This window comes from Hippichthys cyanospilos, chromosome 18 (assembly GCF_059441005.1).
Source record: "Hippichthys cyanospilos isolate Australia breed blue-spotted pipefish chromosome 18, RoL_Hcya_1.0, whole genome shotgun sequence".
In the NCBI taxonomy this organism is placed as follows: Eukaryota; Metazoa; Chordata; class Actinopteri; order Syngnathiformes; family Syngnathidae; genus Hippichthys; species Hippichthys cyanospilos.
Window position 1 is genome coordinate 3,290,900 of NC_142386.1, and position 19,101 is coordinate 3,310,000.

A 19,101-nucleotide genomic window follows, 5' to 3' on the forward strand; every position below is an offset into this window, starting at 1 on the left:
TGCTTCCTCTTTGTTTAGCTTTTCTACTTTTCATTTTTCTACTTTTCATGTTTTCCTTTTAGCATTTGAGTGCTTAAGCTATTGTCTATCAACCTGTGCTTACAGTTACAATCTCTATTTACTTTTTGAAAATATATTCTTCGAAGCGCTGTGTCTTTTAGAGGGACACCCTTCTTTCAGGAAATCGGTACACACACACACACACACACACACACACGCGCGTACACACCACACACACACACACACACACTTCAGGAAGCAAGACTGTGTTAGTAATTGCTTTCTAATCAACTAATTACTGCTGCTGGATTGAGCTGCAAGGTCGCCACTTTGTGTATAGTCCACTTGGTTATTAGCCCCTGAAGAGGGACTTATGTGCACCCTTATTGTGCTTGCTCGCGCATGCGCACACGCTGCGGCGCATTCGCTGATGCTTCGACTCTCATTTGCCTTGCCTGCAATTCACTATTGTGCAATCATGTCCTCATCCTACTCCTGCTATTTTCTAGGTTCATTTGAGTCCAAACATAGCCCAAAACAAACAAGGGCGTTTGACAACAACTCAGCCTTTGTGCGTCTCCACCTATGAAAGATTCACGTTGGGAACTTAATTCCAGAACGAATCAATTTCATAAGTATAAATACTAGAACCAAAACCCAAAGTAAAAGACATGGATAAAGTCGGGGTGTATTTACCCTTGCACAGGCTCCTGTTGTCCTAAGCGAAGTTCGGGGCTGGTGTGTGAGTGCAGAATAGGCAAGGAATGGTTATAAACGCATCACTTAAGCAAAGTAACACTTAGGGATTTTAGTGTGAGAAATCAACAACGGAATTTGGTTAAAAGATCCAAAAAGATGACTTTTCATGTTTTGGCTAACAACTGTAGCGTTTACACATTTAAAATGGATTCTTCTGGGATCCCCGATCAGCATGGTCATCCGTAGAAGCAACTGAGCTAAACGTGAAGTTGGATTGAGGTCAAGTGCCTGAAATGGCTGCGTAAGTTCCAAATTCATTAAACTAGTAGAAGCCGTAAATTTCGACTCCCAATTCGTAGAGCATTTGATAACCAATGAACGTATGAATGGATGGATCGGTTTTGCCGTGGAGTACTTAAAAAACAGGCGCGTTCTGGAGAGGAGAGCGCACACCTGTGTACAAGTTCTGACTTAGACCTCGGGGTGTATTTCCTCTATTGTGCCTCTTTCCCATATCTGGGTTCACTGTTGCTTTGACACACACACACATGCACAAACCTTGAAGATGAAAGGAGAAGAGTAGCTCCATTAGCTGCATTACAGCAAGTTGCATAGACCAATTGACGGTGACAAAATGCCCCAGAAAAAGCATTTTTGCTTCCCCCGCACATTTGAGTGCTGTACTTACATAGAACTTCATTTTTATAGAGCACAGCCTATTTTCTTCCACCCTGAGTGTTGCAGCCGTGGGGCATTTGATATCCGCAGTCAAAGTGGACATTATGCGTCTGTGACAGAGGAAAAAAAATCCATATTTTGCCAAGGAGTCTGTTATTTTTTTCGGTCTTTGTTTGCGTTTCAAGTTGAGAGGCAGAGTTCATTTATTTGTGTTGTCAATAGACAAGGCGCTAAATGAGAACTCCAGATGAATACCGTAATTCTTCAAATATAAGATGCACTTTTTCCCCCAAAACATACATATTTATATGTATGTGTATATATGTATATATATATGAAGGTTGTTACGGCATTATTTTCAATAAAAGAAGGAAGCAGACTGAACTAACGTCCGAGTCCATCCGGAGTTTTACGAAAACAGAGAAGATCATGTCAAAGTTATGATCTTTCCGGCTGATTCAATTAAGAGAGAACCTGGAAAGGTATTGCATTTGACTCATTTATAAATTGCGGTCTTTTGGCATATACACAAATTCGTAAACTTGGCGAAACGCGGATTCCGCGCAACAGTGTGTATTTATGGCAAAATGAGCTCAAACTGCGTCAATATGAAAAAGGAAAATCAACTTTTTCGAGCGTTACACTTGTGAGGCGTTCGCCGACTGCTCACAATGTGGGAAATCTGAAACACATTTAACAAATATATGGAGCCAAGAAAATATAGTTTACAAAATATGAGATTGATTCTGTTTTGCTATGGATTTTTATTCTTGCCTAACTGTTGGTGCATCTTATACACGGTAACACAAAAAATACCATAATTTGACCCAAATTCATGGGTGCGTCCTATAAACAGGTGCTTTGTTTATTTAGGGAATTACGGTACTTAAGCAGATTGGCTCGAAAAAAAAAAAAAAAACACTATGAAAACACTGCAGTAACATCAACTACTATGCAGCTTCTGCATATGCGTTTGATGTAGTACTCCTCCACACCATAGGTGGCGATAGATTGCTTTAGATGATCTCTTTGTGGCTGGTGCAGAAAAAACAAAAAAACCGCAGGGCTCAAATCACGAGGAAAAAAAGTGCGGCTTATAGTTTGAAAAATACGGTGTATTTTATTGATGAAAATGTCAAAAAATCTCACAATTTTGTCGGCGCGGCGTGCCGAAAACGCAGCAAAAAACAAGTTCGGTGAAAGGATTTGAAGCAGCCCCCGCGTCAATCATGATTACCCGTAACGACGGGCCCATTTTGACACTTCAGAATCAAGTCGCAGCAAACAGCCCAGGCAAGAAAGGCCGCACACTCCAAGCTGGCTTTCCCTTGATATAATTTGTGCTGAAAAATGACAAAACACAAGGCGGAATGATGTGTAAAGTCAAGTTTGGTGAGAGAGAAAATGGAAAAATTTAGGGCTATGTGCCACACTAATGGATATCCTTGTAGCCGAGAGAAAATGGGACCCAATAATGTGTCCTTAATGTCTGCCGGCGCTGTTTCTGAAAACGTATCAAAAGAAAAGTCCCCTGCCATTTCTGCAAGCAATCACTTAATGGGATAGGTAAATCTAAAAGGAAAAAAAAAAAAAAAAAAAAAAAAAAGCCATGCACTATCTCTTCCCGGGCTGTGCGGCTTCCTAAACAAAAAAAGAAGCCACGGCGGACAAAGAGACGCGCGAGCTCGGAACAATAAAAAGGTGGAAAGGAGCTTTTGAAAATTCATTCAGCCGCAGAGCCTGCCCGCAATCTCTCCCCCCTTAAGTGCAGACACTGACAGGAATTTCAATTATTTCATTAGGGGGAGAAAATAAACAGACTTAAGTGTTGTGATTTCTGCAGTCTTTCATAGATCAATCTAATGTGTGCTCACACTGGAAATCAAGCTAGATGGAAGGCGAGTGAGTGAAGTAGAGTCTCCCTAAATCGCGCAATTAAAATAGTAAATTAGTTTCTTGATATATTCATTTAAGTAGTTAAGTGGAGAGCTTTTTCTCCCCGCAACTGTCTCATGGGTGGATGAGGCCAGCCGGCGCCATTCGCTCGCCGGATGACAATTGCCATTCATTGACTGCGGGGAAGAAAAAAAAAAAAAAAAAAAAAAAAAAAAACGCTGAAAGCACTTGCTGCACAAATTTGAAGGCTTGAAAACAGCGGCCTGAAGAGTTGATTGAAGCATTTACGCGCGCGCTATGTCGGTAACGTAAAGCTTGACAAGCATTTGCCTCGCTAATGTCAATCATTTTCACAAGCCCATTAAACCTTCTTCTGGCCTTGCGCTTCATAAATGGCGCAGTGGGGAAATGGTCAAATATCTTTTTTTTTTCTAGCGGTTATAAACAAGCTTCCGGCCACTCGCTGATGCCGTTTCTTTTGTTTAGTATGACGCCAGACCTCAGTGCTTTGGTACCTCGACTAATAAAATTAATTCGTTGGAGAAGTAATTTTTTGACATGAATTTTTTATAAGTAGAGGCGCATTTTACATTGAAATAGTCTAAAGGGTTCCAAGCCTAAAAAATAAAAAGCTCCTAAATGCTTTAAATTCACAATTAACTGTCGCGGTGAATGAATATGAATGCAGTTCATTTGTTTGCCTTGAGATGGCGCTGGTGTACTGGTGTTGCATGCAGAGAACATTTTCATTCATAAGTTCTTATTTGATCATTTCCAGGGATCTAGGTGACATTCAGAAGCCCACGGGTGAAGTGGTATTTACTGTAGTTTAGTTTAAGGCCATGCAATGTATTTTGTCTGCTGTGCTAGGTAACTGTACGGTTATAAACAAGCTTCCGGCCACTCGCTGATGCCGTTTCCTTTGTTTAGTATGACGCCAGACCTCAGTGCATTGCTACCTCGACTAATAAAATTAATTCGTTGGAGAAGTAATTTTTTGACATGAATTTTTCATAAGTAGAGGCGCATTTTACATTGAAATAATCTAAAGGGTTCCGAGCCTAAAAAATAAAAAGCTCCTAAATGCTTTAAATTCACAATTAACTGTCGCGGTGAATGAATATGAATGCAGTTCATTTGTTTGCCTTGAGATGGCGCTGGTGTACTGGTGTTGCATGCAGAGAACATTTTCATTCATAAGTTCTTATTTGATCATTTCCAGGGATCTAGGTGGCATTCAGAAGTCCACGGGTGAAGTGGTATTTACTGTAGTTTAGTTTAAGGCCATGCAAAGTATTTCGTGTGCTGTGCTAGGTAACTAGCGATTTAAGAGGAAGTGCTCAGCGTTGTGTTTACAAAGCGTTATGTTTGGTGTTGTATGGAGACATCCTAACTTTGACACCATCCTCTCGGTTTTAGTAATATTCCTGCCTGTGAACAGGGACGTGCTCGGACGTTGGTTCGGTCTGCTCGCTTCTTTCGCTGAATATAATCCCGTAACAACCTCAGCGAAAACGAGCTGCTGTTAGCTGCAACTGGCACTGGCCTCTAACAGCTAGCTGACATCCGTCCATTATGCTAATTATTGTTTTTTATTATTATTGTTTTATTAAGAATACGGCTGGTATAGAAATGCACATCTGTGCGTCAAAACTCGGCTTAGCTGTCTGACGGCTAATCTTCCTTGAATGGTGTCGAATGAAAAAAAAAAGTTACCGTTCATAGGCCGCGCCCATGCTTTCGGTTTTAATTTTCGCATCTTATATTTGGGCAATTATGGTTATATGCTGGGGCCTAATAAAAATGGCATCTACTCTCTAACTGTATCTAACATCATCTAAAGTGCCTCAATGGTGCATACATGAAGACATTTAGGTCAACCTGTTGTCGACCTGGCGCGCTTTTCCTTCATCGAATAGGTCCAGAATATTCCTCTGTGAGCGGCACCTGTTAAAAAAAAAACAAAACAACAACATGGAAGATGAGATCCACCAAGAGGTCAAGCCTTTTGCCGGTGTTCCGGAGAGCACAATCGCGTCCGCGTCAGAAGGCAGCTCAAAGGCCACAGGAGCCCCACGCTGGGCTGACATTCTCATCGCGCCTTGCCCATTAATTCGGCCATTGTTGGCGGCCCGGCCTCCCGGAGTCCTATCAAAGACTCAATAACCGCTGCTTAACCAAAGTCCATCGGCGATTCTCCTCATCGCTCGCTCTCTCTTTGCTCGGCCGCGGCATATGGGCGCTCGCTCGGCGCGCGCCTTTCAGGGCGACGCGGCCGGGCTGAAAAGAGCATTATTAGCCCGTAATTGTGGGAGTCGAACTCAATTACGCAAATCTGTATGGGGGCAGATGCTTGCGACCCCCCGCTCGGCCGCCCACTTCATTTACTCCTTTCTGCGCTTTACTGTTACTTGACTTACGCCGGCTTGATCTCTGATACCGGATGAACAAGTCGCGTCCCGGGCTCCCGACCGGGCGCCGCGTCGCTGATTGACTTCTCGCTGCTCATTTGCTCCTCGCAAGTGAGCAAGAAGAAAAAGGCAAAAGCGACGCCTTGTCCGCTCGGGGCCATGGGAAGCGCCGGGGAGAAGGAGGCTAGCCAAAGCCATTTAATCCGCCGGGAAGACGGTGAGAAAGGGTGGCCTCCTATGTTCACTGGCTGCAGCGGGGATCCCCAAAGCAAATGCTCCCATTGAAGCGGCACGCCACCCCCGACGCTTCCTGTCTCCTCCGGGAGAGTATAAACGAAACGGCGTTCATTAGAAGGCCTCTCGCCTCTTGACTCCCTTACCTTTGTTTTCCTTTGGAAGCGAGGCGCGCGTTGCATTTTTGCGTAACCCGTTCAGTCCCAAAGACGTTTTTTTACGTTTATTTCTTTTTTTTTTTTCCTCAGTCCCCAAATTATGGCTGACGTCTGGACATTTTGAACATTTTGTATCCGGGTGCTGTATTTTCCATCAGCGTAACGCAAGGGTTCACGGAGCATTTCTCTTTCCCTGCAAAGAGAATGGTCACGCGATTGAGCCATGACACTCTTGACACTTTACTGGCCAAGCTGTGAAAAAAAGGGCTTAAAAAAAACAAGTGGTGATAGGTCAAATCCTGGAATCACATATTATTGGCAGGCAGGCAACGTAAAACATTTAATTAACAACACACAATGAAGGAAGACGAGAGGCTTTTGGATTCTTTTTGCTCAGTTGGTACAGTGGCTCCTGTCTTCGTCTCCAAGAACATAACGGCCATCCGGAGATCACGAGGTCACGATGTCTACTTTTTTTTGTGCTCGCTGTTTCCGTAGACAACTTTTACATGATTCAAACAAGGCAATACGATACAATAAAAGTAAATATGGGATAAGTTACGTACGTTTATTCTAACGTTTCAATTAACATTTTGAAGTTTTAAAGCAGCGGTCCCCAAACTACGGCACGAGTGCTGGATTTGGTCCACTTCTGCATTTTGCGCCCAGCCCCGGGGACAACACTAGGCTGCACTTGGGATGAGCATACGTTCTTTGTGTACAAAAACTACACAAAAAATGTGTGGAGCTCTCCACCACACAAAAGGTTTCTCCGGGTAATAACCCTATTTGCATGAGTGTTTCTCTCACAGCGAGACATAGCTATTTTGCAACTTCAGCTTAACTCTTGGCGTGCAATATTTACACGACCAAGGCGATTTAGGATGCGAGCTAGAATCCATCCCGCCGATCGGCTCTCCGGTGGACTTTATAGGTAGAAAAAGCAAATGCTGGGCACAGTGTTAATGGTCTGCCGGGCATGCAAATGAGTAATTGACATGCCCGGAGTCGTCCTCTTTCTTTTGCTCAGTTGCCACCTCTTTCAGTGCAGATGTAATGGAAGGCGCGGAGCAAATGCTGCACTTGGAGGCCATCGGTGGCTTAATCAAGCAGTTGACAAGGCAATCTCATCAATTATCCTCTCCACTAGTTGATACATTTACTGGACGTCCGGATTCCAGGTGTAATCAGTCAGAATCTTACGGGACAAATGTTCCCTCGCTCTCTAATGGAGCTGTAAAAATATCATTTTCAAATTCCTTCATGAGGTAAAGTGCTCAGGTGGATGTGGAAATTTCGCCCGGCGTTTCCAAGAGGCTTTCACGCACTTAAGCGGAGGTCATACAAACAGCCGCGTCATTAGCGCTTTCCATTTCGCATAGCCTACTTGATTAGGGAAGTCTCGCTCCGCCTTCCGCCGGCCTGCAAAGTGTTCGCCGGGTAAAATTGTTGAATATCGAGGGAAGACCCGATCATTAGATTTGATTGCGCCATCCGGTTTTGTCAAAAACGGGACAAGCTGATGACGGCCGACGCAAACCCTAGCTAATCTTCTTCTTTCCGCTCAGAAATGGAATCGTGCCTTCCTGCGAAATGCAGGCAAATATCAAAATGCGGAAGCCCTGTCCAACGACCCAGCTCCCAGTAGGGTTTAAACCGGCGATAATGAAGAAATGGAAAATGGAGGCCAAATTGACCCTTGCACAGCATGTTGAGTCACTTTGTATGGATACCTGGAGTGGCTGTCCCCCTCCTATCAATAAAATAATTTAAGAACACATTAGACTCCTTTAAAAGGGCCCATTTGTCAGAGCAGGTGACTCTTAAAAGAGCCCGTGGATTAGACGCCCTCCATCAGCTACTTTTAATTCAGCAGCAATCAATAGGACTTTGCCCGCTCTTGTGTTCACAGCGCATATTAAAAAACAGTCTTTCCGCTAAAATCCCTCTCTCTCTTTGCTTAAAAAAAAAAAAATCGATCAAATGGAGCGGGAGACTTTAGTCGGCCGAAGAGATAGAAATGCCGTATATTTCAAAACGCCATACGACGTATTCCTCATAAGACGCGATAAAAAAATGTTTGCAAGGGCATGAAAAACAATGATTCATAATCCCTTAAACCAATGTTCTTTTTGTCCATTTTCTTCTCTCTTTTCAAGTACTAACTTATGAAAGAGGTAATTCCGTATCGTGAATCTTTGCTTTATAGAAATGAGATGCGGGTTAATAAAAATGATGGTGTATGATAGCCTAGGTTTAAACGCTTTAGCATGCTTTGTTTTCGTGTTACACTTATATTACCGTGTTGTGTTTCAGTGTAACTGTAGAACCACAGACATGGTGTTAACTTTAAGTGAAAGTGTAAACGTGATAATAGCATCCAGTGGACATGATTGTGATTTGCACTCTCATCCCCTGTATTAAATATGACGTTTTATAGCCTGGGGTAAACCACTCAGCTGGCTTTGTTTTCCTGTTACACTTATATTACTGTGTTGTGTTTCAATTGCAGTGTAACCGTAGAACGACAGACATGGTGTTAACTTAAAGTTTATGTGTAAACATGATAATAGCATCCAGTGGACATGATTGTGAAATGGACTCTCGTATTAAACATGATGACACCCTATAGCCTAGGGTTAGACCACTCAGCTGGCTTCGTTTTCGTGTTACACTTATATTACCGTGTCGTGTTTCAATTGCAGCGTAACCGTAGAACCACAGACGGGGTGTTAACTTTAAGTGTAAGGACAAAAACAGAAAAAAAGAATTAGCATGAGTGCAGACACAAGTAGACCAGCGCCTGACGAATGACGGACCAGGGGAAAAAAGTCTGATTTTGCCCTGCGGTGGTGGAAGGTTGGGCAAAAATACACAGATGAACTGAAGGTTGTACGATTACACGTTCGTCCGGCTTGAAAAAATGACGGAGCAACGATGATGGTGGGGGGGGCAGACCGGCATAAAAAAATGTACGTTCCTTTGCCTTTAACGCTTGCTCAACCGTATGATTGAGTTTTTTTTCACGGTATTTGTCTTGGTGAGTTCGGGTTAGTTAACGCCTTTAAAATCTGGCTTTATCAGGAAAAAAAAGACGCAATTACAAAGCTACGGTTAACCCATTTGTTTCCATCGACGGCGCCGGGGCCGGCGAGCGTCCGCGCACGGCGTTTTTTGGGCCGCGGCAGAGGTGGCGGTGTCATGGAAGTAGCGATCGGGCATGTTTGGGAGCGCGCCGGGCCTAATCAGACAGAGGGGCCGGGATAATGGACACAATGTGGGCAGAATCACAGCGAGACCCGCAGCCGTAATGCGGCTAATTTCTCGGCCGTCTCAGCCGGCGCGCCGACACAAATGGGGTCAGCCGAGGTGCGGGCGGCACCAAATGAACAGCTGTTGCTTGGCGCCAAAGAAGAGGAGCCCCCACCCGTTCCTTGCAAATGCACAAGAATGTATGTGGAAAATGAAGGGCAGGACCCGTGCATATTGCTTTCAATTTTCGCCCGTGATATTTCAGGCCGTATGGCGGAGGAACACTTTGATGGAATATACATCCGGAGGGTCACTCTCCCATTGCTTTGTTTGCAGCTCTAATGGAGAAACAATTGGCTATTTTAAAGACGCCTCTCATAGGCAAATAAGGTGCCGAGCGTACATTGAAAAAGACGGCGGCGCCATATATCGCGCGAAGGGCGCAAATCTTACCGCCTCGCTACTTTGTGCCGCTTCTGTGAAATGACTTTGAAATGAGAGCCATCCTTCATTTGGGATGCGGCCGCGGCATTCATTAGCAGCCATCTTGCTCATTTGGCCGGATCGACTTCGGCTCTCTTGTGTGCTATGAAAACTTAGCATGTCGCATTTTGGTTTCATGTACAAAATTTGTGTCCTTTTTTTTTTACATTGACGCAAGAAAAAGCAATACAAAAACATTTTGAACAAGTGTGAGCTACTTTTTACAGCATTTATTATGGCCAAAAAAAAAGTCACGATTATTTTACTCAATATTGACATCACTATTTTTCGTCACGTTTGATCAAACGTGTTTATTTATTGCCCTTATTTTAAGAAGCAGTATATAAACAAGGCTTCAAGGCTTGATACTTACAAAAAAATAGGTAAATAATCATTAAAGCAAATTCACCAAGACATGGCAAAAAACTTGGCACATATGGCAACACGACAAATTTACTTGCAGAGTACAATCCATTGACAAAAATGAGGCATACTTATAACCATTATTTACTTTGAAGCAAATTTTAATCAATTAGAAGCTAAAATGTCATTTTTAGTCATTTCAAAACCTAATTTATTCCAGTTTTGGGTTGTAATTGACAGCTAGCACTGTAAATATTAGGTGTGAGGTAAAAAAAAAACCCTCAATGCTATTTCACACTGGTAAATACGATGTTAAGGTGAGAAAAGCTGAGGCTTTTGTCATACAAACATGGGAAACATTGCCCCCTGGTGGTAGGATGAAAAAGTGCTTGATTTGACTTGGCCCTAGCATTTATACAGGTTAAAGGTTTGTCTAAGCCACGGGTGTCAAACATGCGGCTCGCGGGCCGGGTCTGGCCCGCAGATGGGGTTAATCCGGCCCGCGAGATGACTTTTGTGAAGTATAAAAATGAGCTGCATTTTTTTTATATATAAAAACAATAAAAACTGTCCGTCAGTCCGTCGCAGACGTACATCCGTTTTGCCGACTGGCTTACAAATAACGGGAATGCTAAAAAACAGCAAATTAAAAATATCCCCCGTCGTCGTAATCGAGGGCTGTCATTGGTCCGTTAGCCCGCCACGCCCCTTTTTACTTGCTGTAATATAATTCTATTGATTTACATGATGACCTGCTAAATTGCTGCATCTTTACAGTCCAAACTGCAATCGGCTCGCAGTCAACGCGACATACGTCACTTTCTCTTATTTGTAATCCTCCCAAAAGAATTGTGACGTGCAAGTGCCATCGTTTGAAAGAAGGCGAGCGAGCGAGCGAAACGTTCACTCCATCTGCGTCGGGGATGATGCGCAAAAGCGGGGCCCGCCATTAGGAGAAGTCATGGATTAAAGGCCGCTGCGCCTCTGCGGTTTGCCAGTCGATGCTCTTTGGCTTTCCTCCCGACGTGAGCGTGCGCCCCCTTCCCGCTCGCTGAAAGTCCTCCATTGGCCGTCAATTGGCACGCTGGCCGGCCGCCGCCATTAATGCACAGCCACAAAAGGATGACACATGGCATTATCGCCTCGCTCCCTTTCAAATTAGAGCCCGGCCATGCCTGGGCGCAGCTTGTGACTGGTTAACACTATCGGCCATTTGTCGGGATTGTTCTCTAATACACACCGGCTAAAGATTTCATCAGGCATTTCATGATGGAAATAAGCCACTGCCCACAGGGAAATTGGCCTGATTAATGGAATTATGCTTTGCTGGGGAGTCGCTGACTGGAGTGAGGATGAGCGGAGCTGTCCGTCAAGAGCCAGACGGAGACTGCTGACCGGTCCTCACGTGGCCGGGCTGCCTTGGAGAGTCCTGCGCAAAATTTCGACGTTGAGCTTCTCATTTACAACTGTCTGCCCCGCAAATAGAGGAGACGGTTTCCTTAACGTTTGTCTAAATTTGATCTAACACATACACTACAAGTAAAACAAAGTATTGCTGAGGTTGAAGTGACGAAAAAACGTCTTTGATTCAGGAATTTAAAAACTTCTATCTTGCATTTCCTGGCCGAGAGCCAACCAGAGAGTGAATGCTAATTTGGTCTGTGTTATAGCTGTGAATGGCAAGTAATGAATGGAACCAATTTGTTTGTTTTTTCGTGGTGTTGTTCAAATATTCCAAATTTCCCACCAATTTGTGACTAAAACTGTCCCACGTACGCATTGAGGACACTGAAACGTCAAACACAGCGGGCGTGCTTAATGTTAGTTTTTTAGTACCTCAATTGATGGCTGAATGGATTTAACTCTTGGGTGTCTGGGAATTTTTTCACTAACCATAGGAAATGCAGTGGATTTGCTAATGTCAAAAAATGACAATATTTTCAAGTTCAGGGAGTATCCCGCCTGCTGCCCAAGCACAGCTTGGATAGGCTCCAGCAAGCCAATGATCCTTGTGAGGACAAACGGTTAAGAAAACGGATGGATGGAATAAGACGCACATTATCAAAGCTCATGTTTGCAAAAACACGCACAATATTTTCTTTTTAAACACAATCACGGCTGTGAAAAAGTAGTAGTGTTGGTCATTCGTACTGTCAGTCATTCTAGGAAAAGAAAAACAAAAAACACGACAAAATTACTGTGAAAATGAAGCGTCGGATGTCAAGCAACAGAACAAAAAACACGACAAAATTACTGTGAAAATGAAGCGTCGGATGTCAAGCAACAAAACACGTTTGACAACGAGGAGTCCATGAGGCAAAGCGCAAGAGAGCCCTCTAGTGGAAAGCTACTTAAACTGCATCTACACTGACCAACACTTGAATAGAATTTTTACCTAACAAATCGAATGGCGTCATTCAAAAGAGAAAACAATACTTGTCTGTGGAGAATGGAAGTTAAGCATTTTAAGCAATTAAAAAATGCTTGTCTGATGATGCATACAGACCAAGCAGGGTTCATTTAGAGGGATAAGACATCTGTGCTGTTGTTCTCCATAAAATCCCCTTTGTCAAGCTTCTTTGTTGTAACCTGCTTTAGCGCAGATCCGGCTGGACCTCTGCGACTTCATCCACCTCCAGTAACCTCACTGTGTCTACAATCTACCGATCATGCTCAAACACCTTACATCTGACGCCTTTGTGGTCTACATACCTATGCGCCATTTACCGTCACGTGATCTGACAGCAGAGAAATTCCAGTTTTTATTTTATTGTTTCAGGCCGTTCCAAATGTATTTTTATCAAAAATGTGGATGGTGGGCCCCAAAAGGCCCCCGAACCGTAGATTGGATACAGTGATAGCTGTCCACGCTACCTCAAAAGTGAAAATACGATTTGAAGGGTTTTGGCAGCAAGAAACACCCTAACGGATTGAGTTCGAAAACATCAAAACAAATAATAAAAAAAAAGAGCCAAAAAAATGAAAAGATAGAAATTAAGGAGCTCGGGACCTGCTCAAAATGTCTTCAATCAATCCCCTTTGTACTGTGAAGTCTGTAATGTGATTACACGGAGCCAAGTGGAAAGTGGACCAATAGAAAGAGCAGAGCTAATTCGGCCAAAGATCGGATAACACCCCCCCCCCCCCCCCTTTTTTTTTTTGTTCCTAAAAAGTGTGTGGGCAAGTGTGAGCACAGGCGCCATCTTGCAGCCCTCGGAACGCAAGAAATGTTATCACGTCACCAAAACCCAACGACCGGTGGTCTTGGGCTGCAAAACGTCTCTGATAATCATGTGATTGCTTTCAGCCAATCAGTAGACGTATCTGCAAGACGCTGGTGCTGGGGTTCGGCAGAAAGGACAAGGACGCATGTCGTGTTATGTCGAGTTGCAAAATAGCTAAAATTGGCTCGTTGGCACATCAAAGAGGACGTACAAGATAACACATATGGTATTCAAGCTTAGGCGAAGAAGAAGTCAAACGTGCTCGAAATAGGTACTGCATTTTTGTGTATTCCAGTAGAGGGCGCCAGGCTGCAGAATGACCTTAAATAAGGCAACAAAGAGAAACATTCCATTAAAAATACTTCAGCATGCATGTACATTTATTAATAAATAAACTAGATGAATGATTTAGTTCATACGTGCATACTTTTTTCTATTTTTATTTGTTTTAACCGGTGTTTTCTCCTTTGCCGAGTCTCAATAGCCACACTACACCCTAGCGTCTCATTTGAAGATTACACGTCGTGTTTGAGAGCGCAGGAATTTACAAGAATGCAAAAAAAGGCCGGGACAGTGCACGTACTGCGTTTCTATCGCTTGTTGTTTTGAAGATTTTCCTGCTTAAAATTAGATTTATATTCATATCGAAAATTGTTACCAAGCCCCGGCACAAAGTGAGTGCCCATGGAAGTTTGGAACGATGTTTTTTTTTTACTCTTTGAAGCACACATAGAGGTGCTGAGCACATTTTAAGGCTGTAAAAAAGAAAAAGAAAAAAATGTCTATATCAGAGGTTCTCAACTTTCTGGAGTCAGGGACCTATTTTAGAAAGCAAATTATCCGAGGACCCTCAATGCAAATGTTTGTGGTAAAAATAGAATCATATTTATTTTTCATAAACGTATTCAATTTGACAAGTATATTTGTTCAGCTATTGAAGTTTCTAAAATAAAAATTGCAAATTGCACGCCTCCATATGACAAACTGGAACAATTTCCTCCAACTGAAGAGTTGTGAATGCTTTCACAATTAAATATAAAATAAAATGAAATGAACACAATTTTATATATTTTTTTATTGATAACCCAAATTATTTGACGGGCCCCACTTTGAGAACCACCGGTCTACATAATGTGATTGTGCAATTTCAGCCTTTACTTTTGTTTCACGCGTTTAGTTCCGCATTTTAGTGTAGCATATAATTAAAAAATGCATTGCAAAGGATTGCAATGTAATACAAAAGAAATTTTGCGATTCAAATTTCTCCTGGTAAACGTATAAACTGAACTGCATTGCAGTGTCGTCGATACATGAAGCTACCGTGAGACATTTCCAGGAAGTGGGGAAAAAGTTAAATTCACTTTTCTGCCTTAACCGTTAATATCCAAAATCGTGTGTTTGACTTTGAAAAGAAAGCAGCGGAAGTGCTTGCGTATACTGACGCTAACTTGTTTGCCGTAGCGGTAAACCGCCAGTTGAAGGAGACTTTGAGCGTCGCGGCAGAGGAAGTCATAATCTGAAACAAGAGGACCTGGGAGAGCAAAAAAAAAAAAAAAAACAACACAAGTTTGAAGGATTTTAGGCGTCACGCACGAGACAAACGGCGGGCTCGCTGAGGATGACGCAGGCGATGTATTGGGCTATGCCGGTCGGGATGGCCATCCTGTTGATGGGGCAAGGTAGGTCCACTTGTCCTCGTCGCACTTGTGGCTGACGATCGAACGTCGGAATGGACGCGGCTCGAGCCGGGTGACGATCTTCTCACCCGAGTCGAGTGCGATGCTTCCTTTGAAATCAAATCACATGCGAGATGAAGCTTAAATAAAAAGATTAGACTTGTAACTCACGCAAGTATCCCGCGAACTGGAATGCGTTTATTTAAACAGCAATTCTACTGGGCTGCGACCCAATTCGTTGTGCGTCTCGCCTTTTTTTGCTCGGCAGATTGAGCCGTTGAGGGTTTTGGATGAGACTGCAGGTGCTCCGGCACCCCCCCTCGCTCGCATGATCTGTCACTTGCTGCGCTTTATTTTGACGCATGATAAATCGATGCCGCCGGGAGGTCTTGGCTGACAACTTAAGTCCTACTTCCTAATCCACAGCGACTCCGTGCTCAAATCGTTGGAGATAAGCCGTCGCAATAGGCATGCGTTCTCCTAATTAGGGAGATTGTTTGACCGACACTGCCGTTTCAAATCTTCGATGTTAGTAGTTCACCATTTCTAGGAGCAAAACAAAGCGATATAAACGAGCGCGCTGTTGCTTCCGCTGTTTCAAACAAATGCTTTTTTTAATCCGCTTTAGTCTGCAGTAACCCTTAGTTGTGCACGTGATAAACCCCAAATCCACTTTTATGCCTGGTTTTAAGCGGAATGTCCCCACTCCGGATTTTATTTTTTAAATGACTTCCCATTTTTTAAATTGATTTTTTTTATTAGCTTGGTTTTATTGTCACCCAACTTGGGCTGACATTGAAAGGGCCATAACACCATCCGATATAAATATATATTTACTTTCAACCCCTCTAAATGTTTAGTAGCATCAGCCCTAATCACACACACACACACACACACACACACACACACACACACACACACACACACATATATATATATATATATATATATATATATATATATATATATATATATATATATATATATATATATATATATATATATATAAAAGAGTGAGGACCTACGCCCCTTTATGTACAAAAATGGTAATAATGTGATAAAAGCAAACGTAACTACACTGTATATATTTATGAAATTTAAATAGTAATATTTACTATGTCATAATTAGAGTATTATGACTTTTGAAGACTTTTCCATTATGGGAGTCCAGTCTAAGCCAATCAACAAAGTCATTGAAAGGCTTGCAAATGTCATAAGTTGGCCACTAGTGCTACCTGGTGGTTTTGGAACACCGACACAAAAATTTCTATCGTGACCCGTTTGCTCGTTGCTGTTGAAAGGATTAGTGGAATACTTGTGGGAAAAGATAAAATAAAACACATGGTTTTCCATATGCCCCAAACTGACAATATTTCCAATTTTGAATGGCAGTAAATTAGTCTGACATGGGCTAATTTTTTTGGTTCATTTGAAGTGTTACTATGTCAGTGCTCCTAATACAAATATTCAGCAAGTCTCATGATATTTTTTCCATTTTGATGATGTCTGTGAATTCATGCTGGTGCATATAATTGAGCCGCTCCCCAAACCTTGTGCTGACGCCCTTTGAAGAGAACATTTTTCAATGTCTTTTGCCTGTCTCACCTGCCCAACAAGCCACAATTTGATATAAAGGCAGGACCCCAAACGTTGTAGTGCTACCAGACATTTTTAATTGAAAGAATACCCCTCAGCGTAGCAGCCATTTCAGCAAGTCTGTTTTCTCAAGCACTTTAGCTCCGAACTTAGCCCAAAGCTCCGTTTAGCTGCTCCTCTTCTGTTTATGTTGTCTTCCCCGCCTCATAGACCCAAAAAAAAAAGCCACGTTGGTCGGCTAACTTGTAGCGATAGCTTAGCATAGTGTGGTGGTTCCAAAGTCAAGCATGGACGCCTTATTACCACACCGGCCATCTAAGCAGCCATTTGCAGGGCACACAAAGCCAAAGAGCCATTCATACTCACTAACACAAATAATGGCAATTTAGAGTACCCGGAAAGACTCCAAACAGGAAGGTCAGAATCAGAATTGAACCCACGACTTCCACAAGTGAGACAGATGCGCTAACCAGTGCCACCCTTGACATGAACTTGTCAGGTTCAGTCAATCTAGAACATTTACTAGACAAAACACAAGGAAGGAAGACAAGAGACTTGGACTCTTTTTACTCACGAGGAGAAAAGACAGATATGTGCATCATTACAGATTTCCTCCTGATACACATCCTGCTATTTACAAATATTCTAACAGTAATATCCATGATAAAATAGAAAAAAAAAAGTCATCATCAAATTGCAATTAACATTGTGAACTCACACACACAAGTGGCAATAATAAACGTTGGCAGGTGAAGCCTGAAGGGTTGAAATGAAAGTTTCATGCGATCTCCAAGGTTGTTTCTGGTTTGAGGCCAAATCATCATTTTTGCTCTATTTTTCTGTTGAGAGGTCAAACATTCAGCTTTTAAAGACTTTTTTTTTTCTGAGCCTTTTAAGTTGACTGTGCTTACCTTCTATTGGAATTGACTCGGCAGTTGTCTTTCAACAGTTGCTGAAAATGTGAGGTCAATATATTTTTCCTAAGGTACTGCTTGCTATGGAAGGAGTGTGTGCCAAAACTTTCAACCTGTTTAAAGGTATGAATTTCACCCGACCAGCATTCAAATTGCCGGGACATTGTCAGATTTGCGCTGCGCTTGCTGATGTTAATCGTTGCTTTGGAAGACGGAAACATAAAAAAATGTCCATATATATATGTATGTGTGAGTGTCTAGCTTTTTAAATGACCTTGTATATGTATAAAAAAAATGTAGAAAAAAACCCTCCATGTATGTTCAGTAATAAGGTGATTAAAACAAACAGTGATTTTTTCTTTTTTTATTTTATGTTGTATGGTAGAAGATGAAAAACACCATGTATCGTCAGGCTTTTTTTTTTTTTAAACTACTTTCCAAACTCAGCCGTGGAGGACCGCTGTCTTGTTTGTTTTTGATATGGAAGACCGGGTTTGGTCAGTTTTTTTCTGTTTTTTGGGGGGGAATATTTTGTTCGAGTCGCTCACATTTTACAAAATAACTCTTTGCGTTTTTGTGCTGAAAGACAGCATGCATTTAGTTTCGGAGTCCAAAAGCATGAAAAACATGCAGGATAACAGCCCTGGAAGACCGGGTTTGGTCAATTTTTTTCTCAGTTTTTTGGGGGGAATATTTTGCTCGAGGCGCTCACATTTTACAAAATAACGTTTTGCGTTTTTGTGCTGAAAGACAGCATGCATTTAGTTTCGGAGTCCAAAAGCATGAAAAACATGCAGGATAACAGCCCTGGAAGACCGGGTTTGGTCAATTTTTTTCTCAGTTTTTTCGGGGGGATATTTTGCTCGAGGCGCTCACATTTTACAAAATAACTTTTTGCGTTTTTGTGCTGAAAGACAGCATGCATTTAGTTTCTTTTGTTTTTTGAACATGTTCTACTCCAGGGTTTCCCTAAGCACCTGCGGCGACCACACACTCTCTTTTTGTGTTTTGCAATGTTGCAAGCGCAATCGCCGAGCCTACTCCAAGGTCCCGGTGTGCGAAACGCAAATAGGACACCTCCTTTCACCCTTTAAAAATAATCAATTCCGAGCATGATTCCTGGGCACCGGATGGCCTCCCCACCAAGTCGGCGCCGAGGCGCATCCCTCCCGTCTGAGATGCTCTCTTCTTCCCGTGAAAGCATCCATTCATTTCACCTTGCATTCATTAACGAATATCATAGCAGCCCCGGCGATAAGCCGCGAAGGTCCCCGCCATGCTCCGCATCCTCTCCTCCATTTATTAGACGTGGCTCGCTCGGGGACGGAAAGTCCATTACCCGTCTTCATCAAATCCTTTTCAGGATTTTGCCCTGGTGGGCTTCACTATTGGTTTCACATGGTGTCGATCTGTGTGCTGGGGTCATGGACCCGAGGTATTAAATCTTTCATAGTCTCCCCGCAGAGAAAGATTGTACTCGCCAAATATCTATATGATCTTTGCACAACTCCAAGTTT

General features: G+C 42.7%; 1 protein-coding gene across 2 annotated transcripts in view; it reads left to right on the top strand.

The window, feature by feature from the left end:
- The first annotated feature begins 14,852 nt into the window (after positions 1-14,852).
- Positions 14,853-19,101, top strand: part of ntm (neurotrimin) — a 16,876-nt gene continuing 12,627 nt past the window's right edge. Inside the window, exon 1 of one of the 2 annotated variants that reach the window (XM_088440391.1) lies at positions 14,853-15,077. In XM_088440391.1, coding sequence (XP_088296517.1) covers positions 15,017-15,077 — 61 coding nt within the window. In that variant the 5' untranslated portion in view covers positions 14,853-15,016. The remainder of the gene's footprint in view (positions 15,078-19,101) is intronic. The other variant, XM_088440394.1, reaches the window with a different exon arrangement.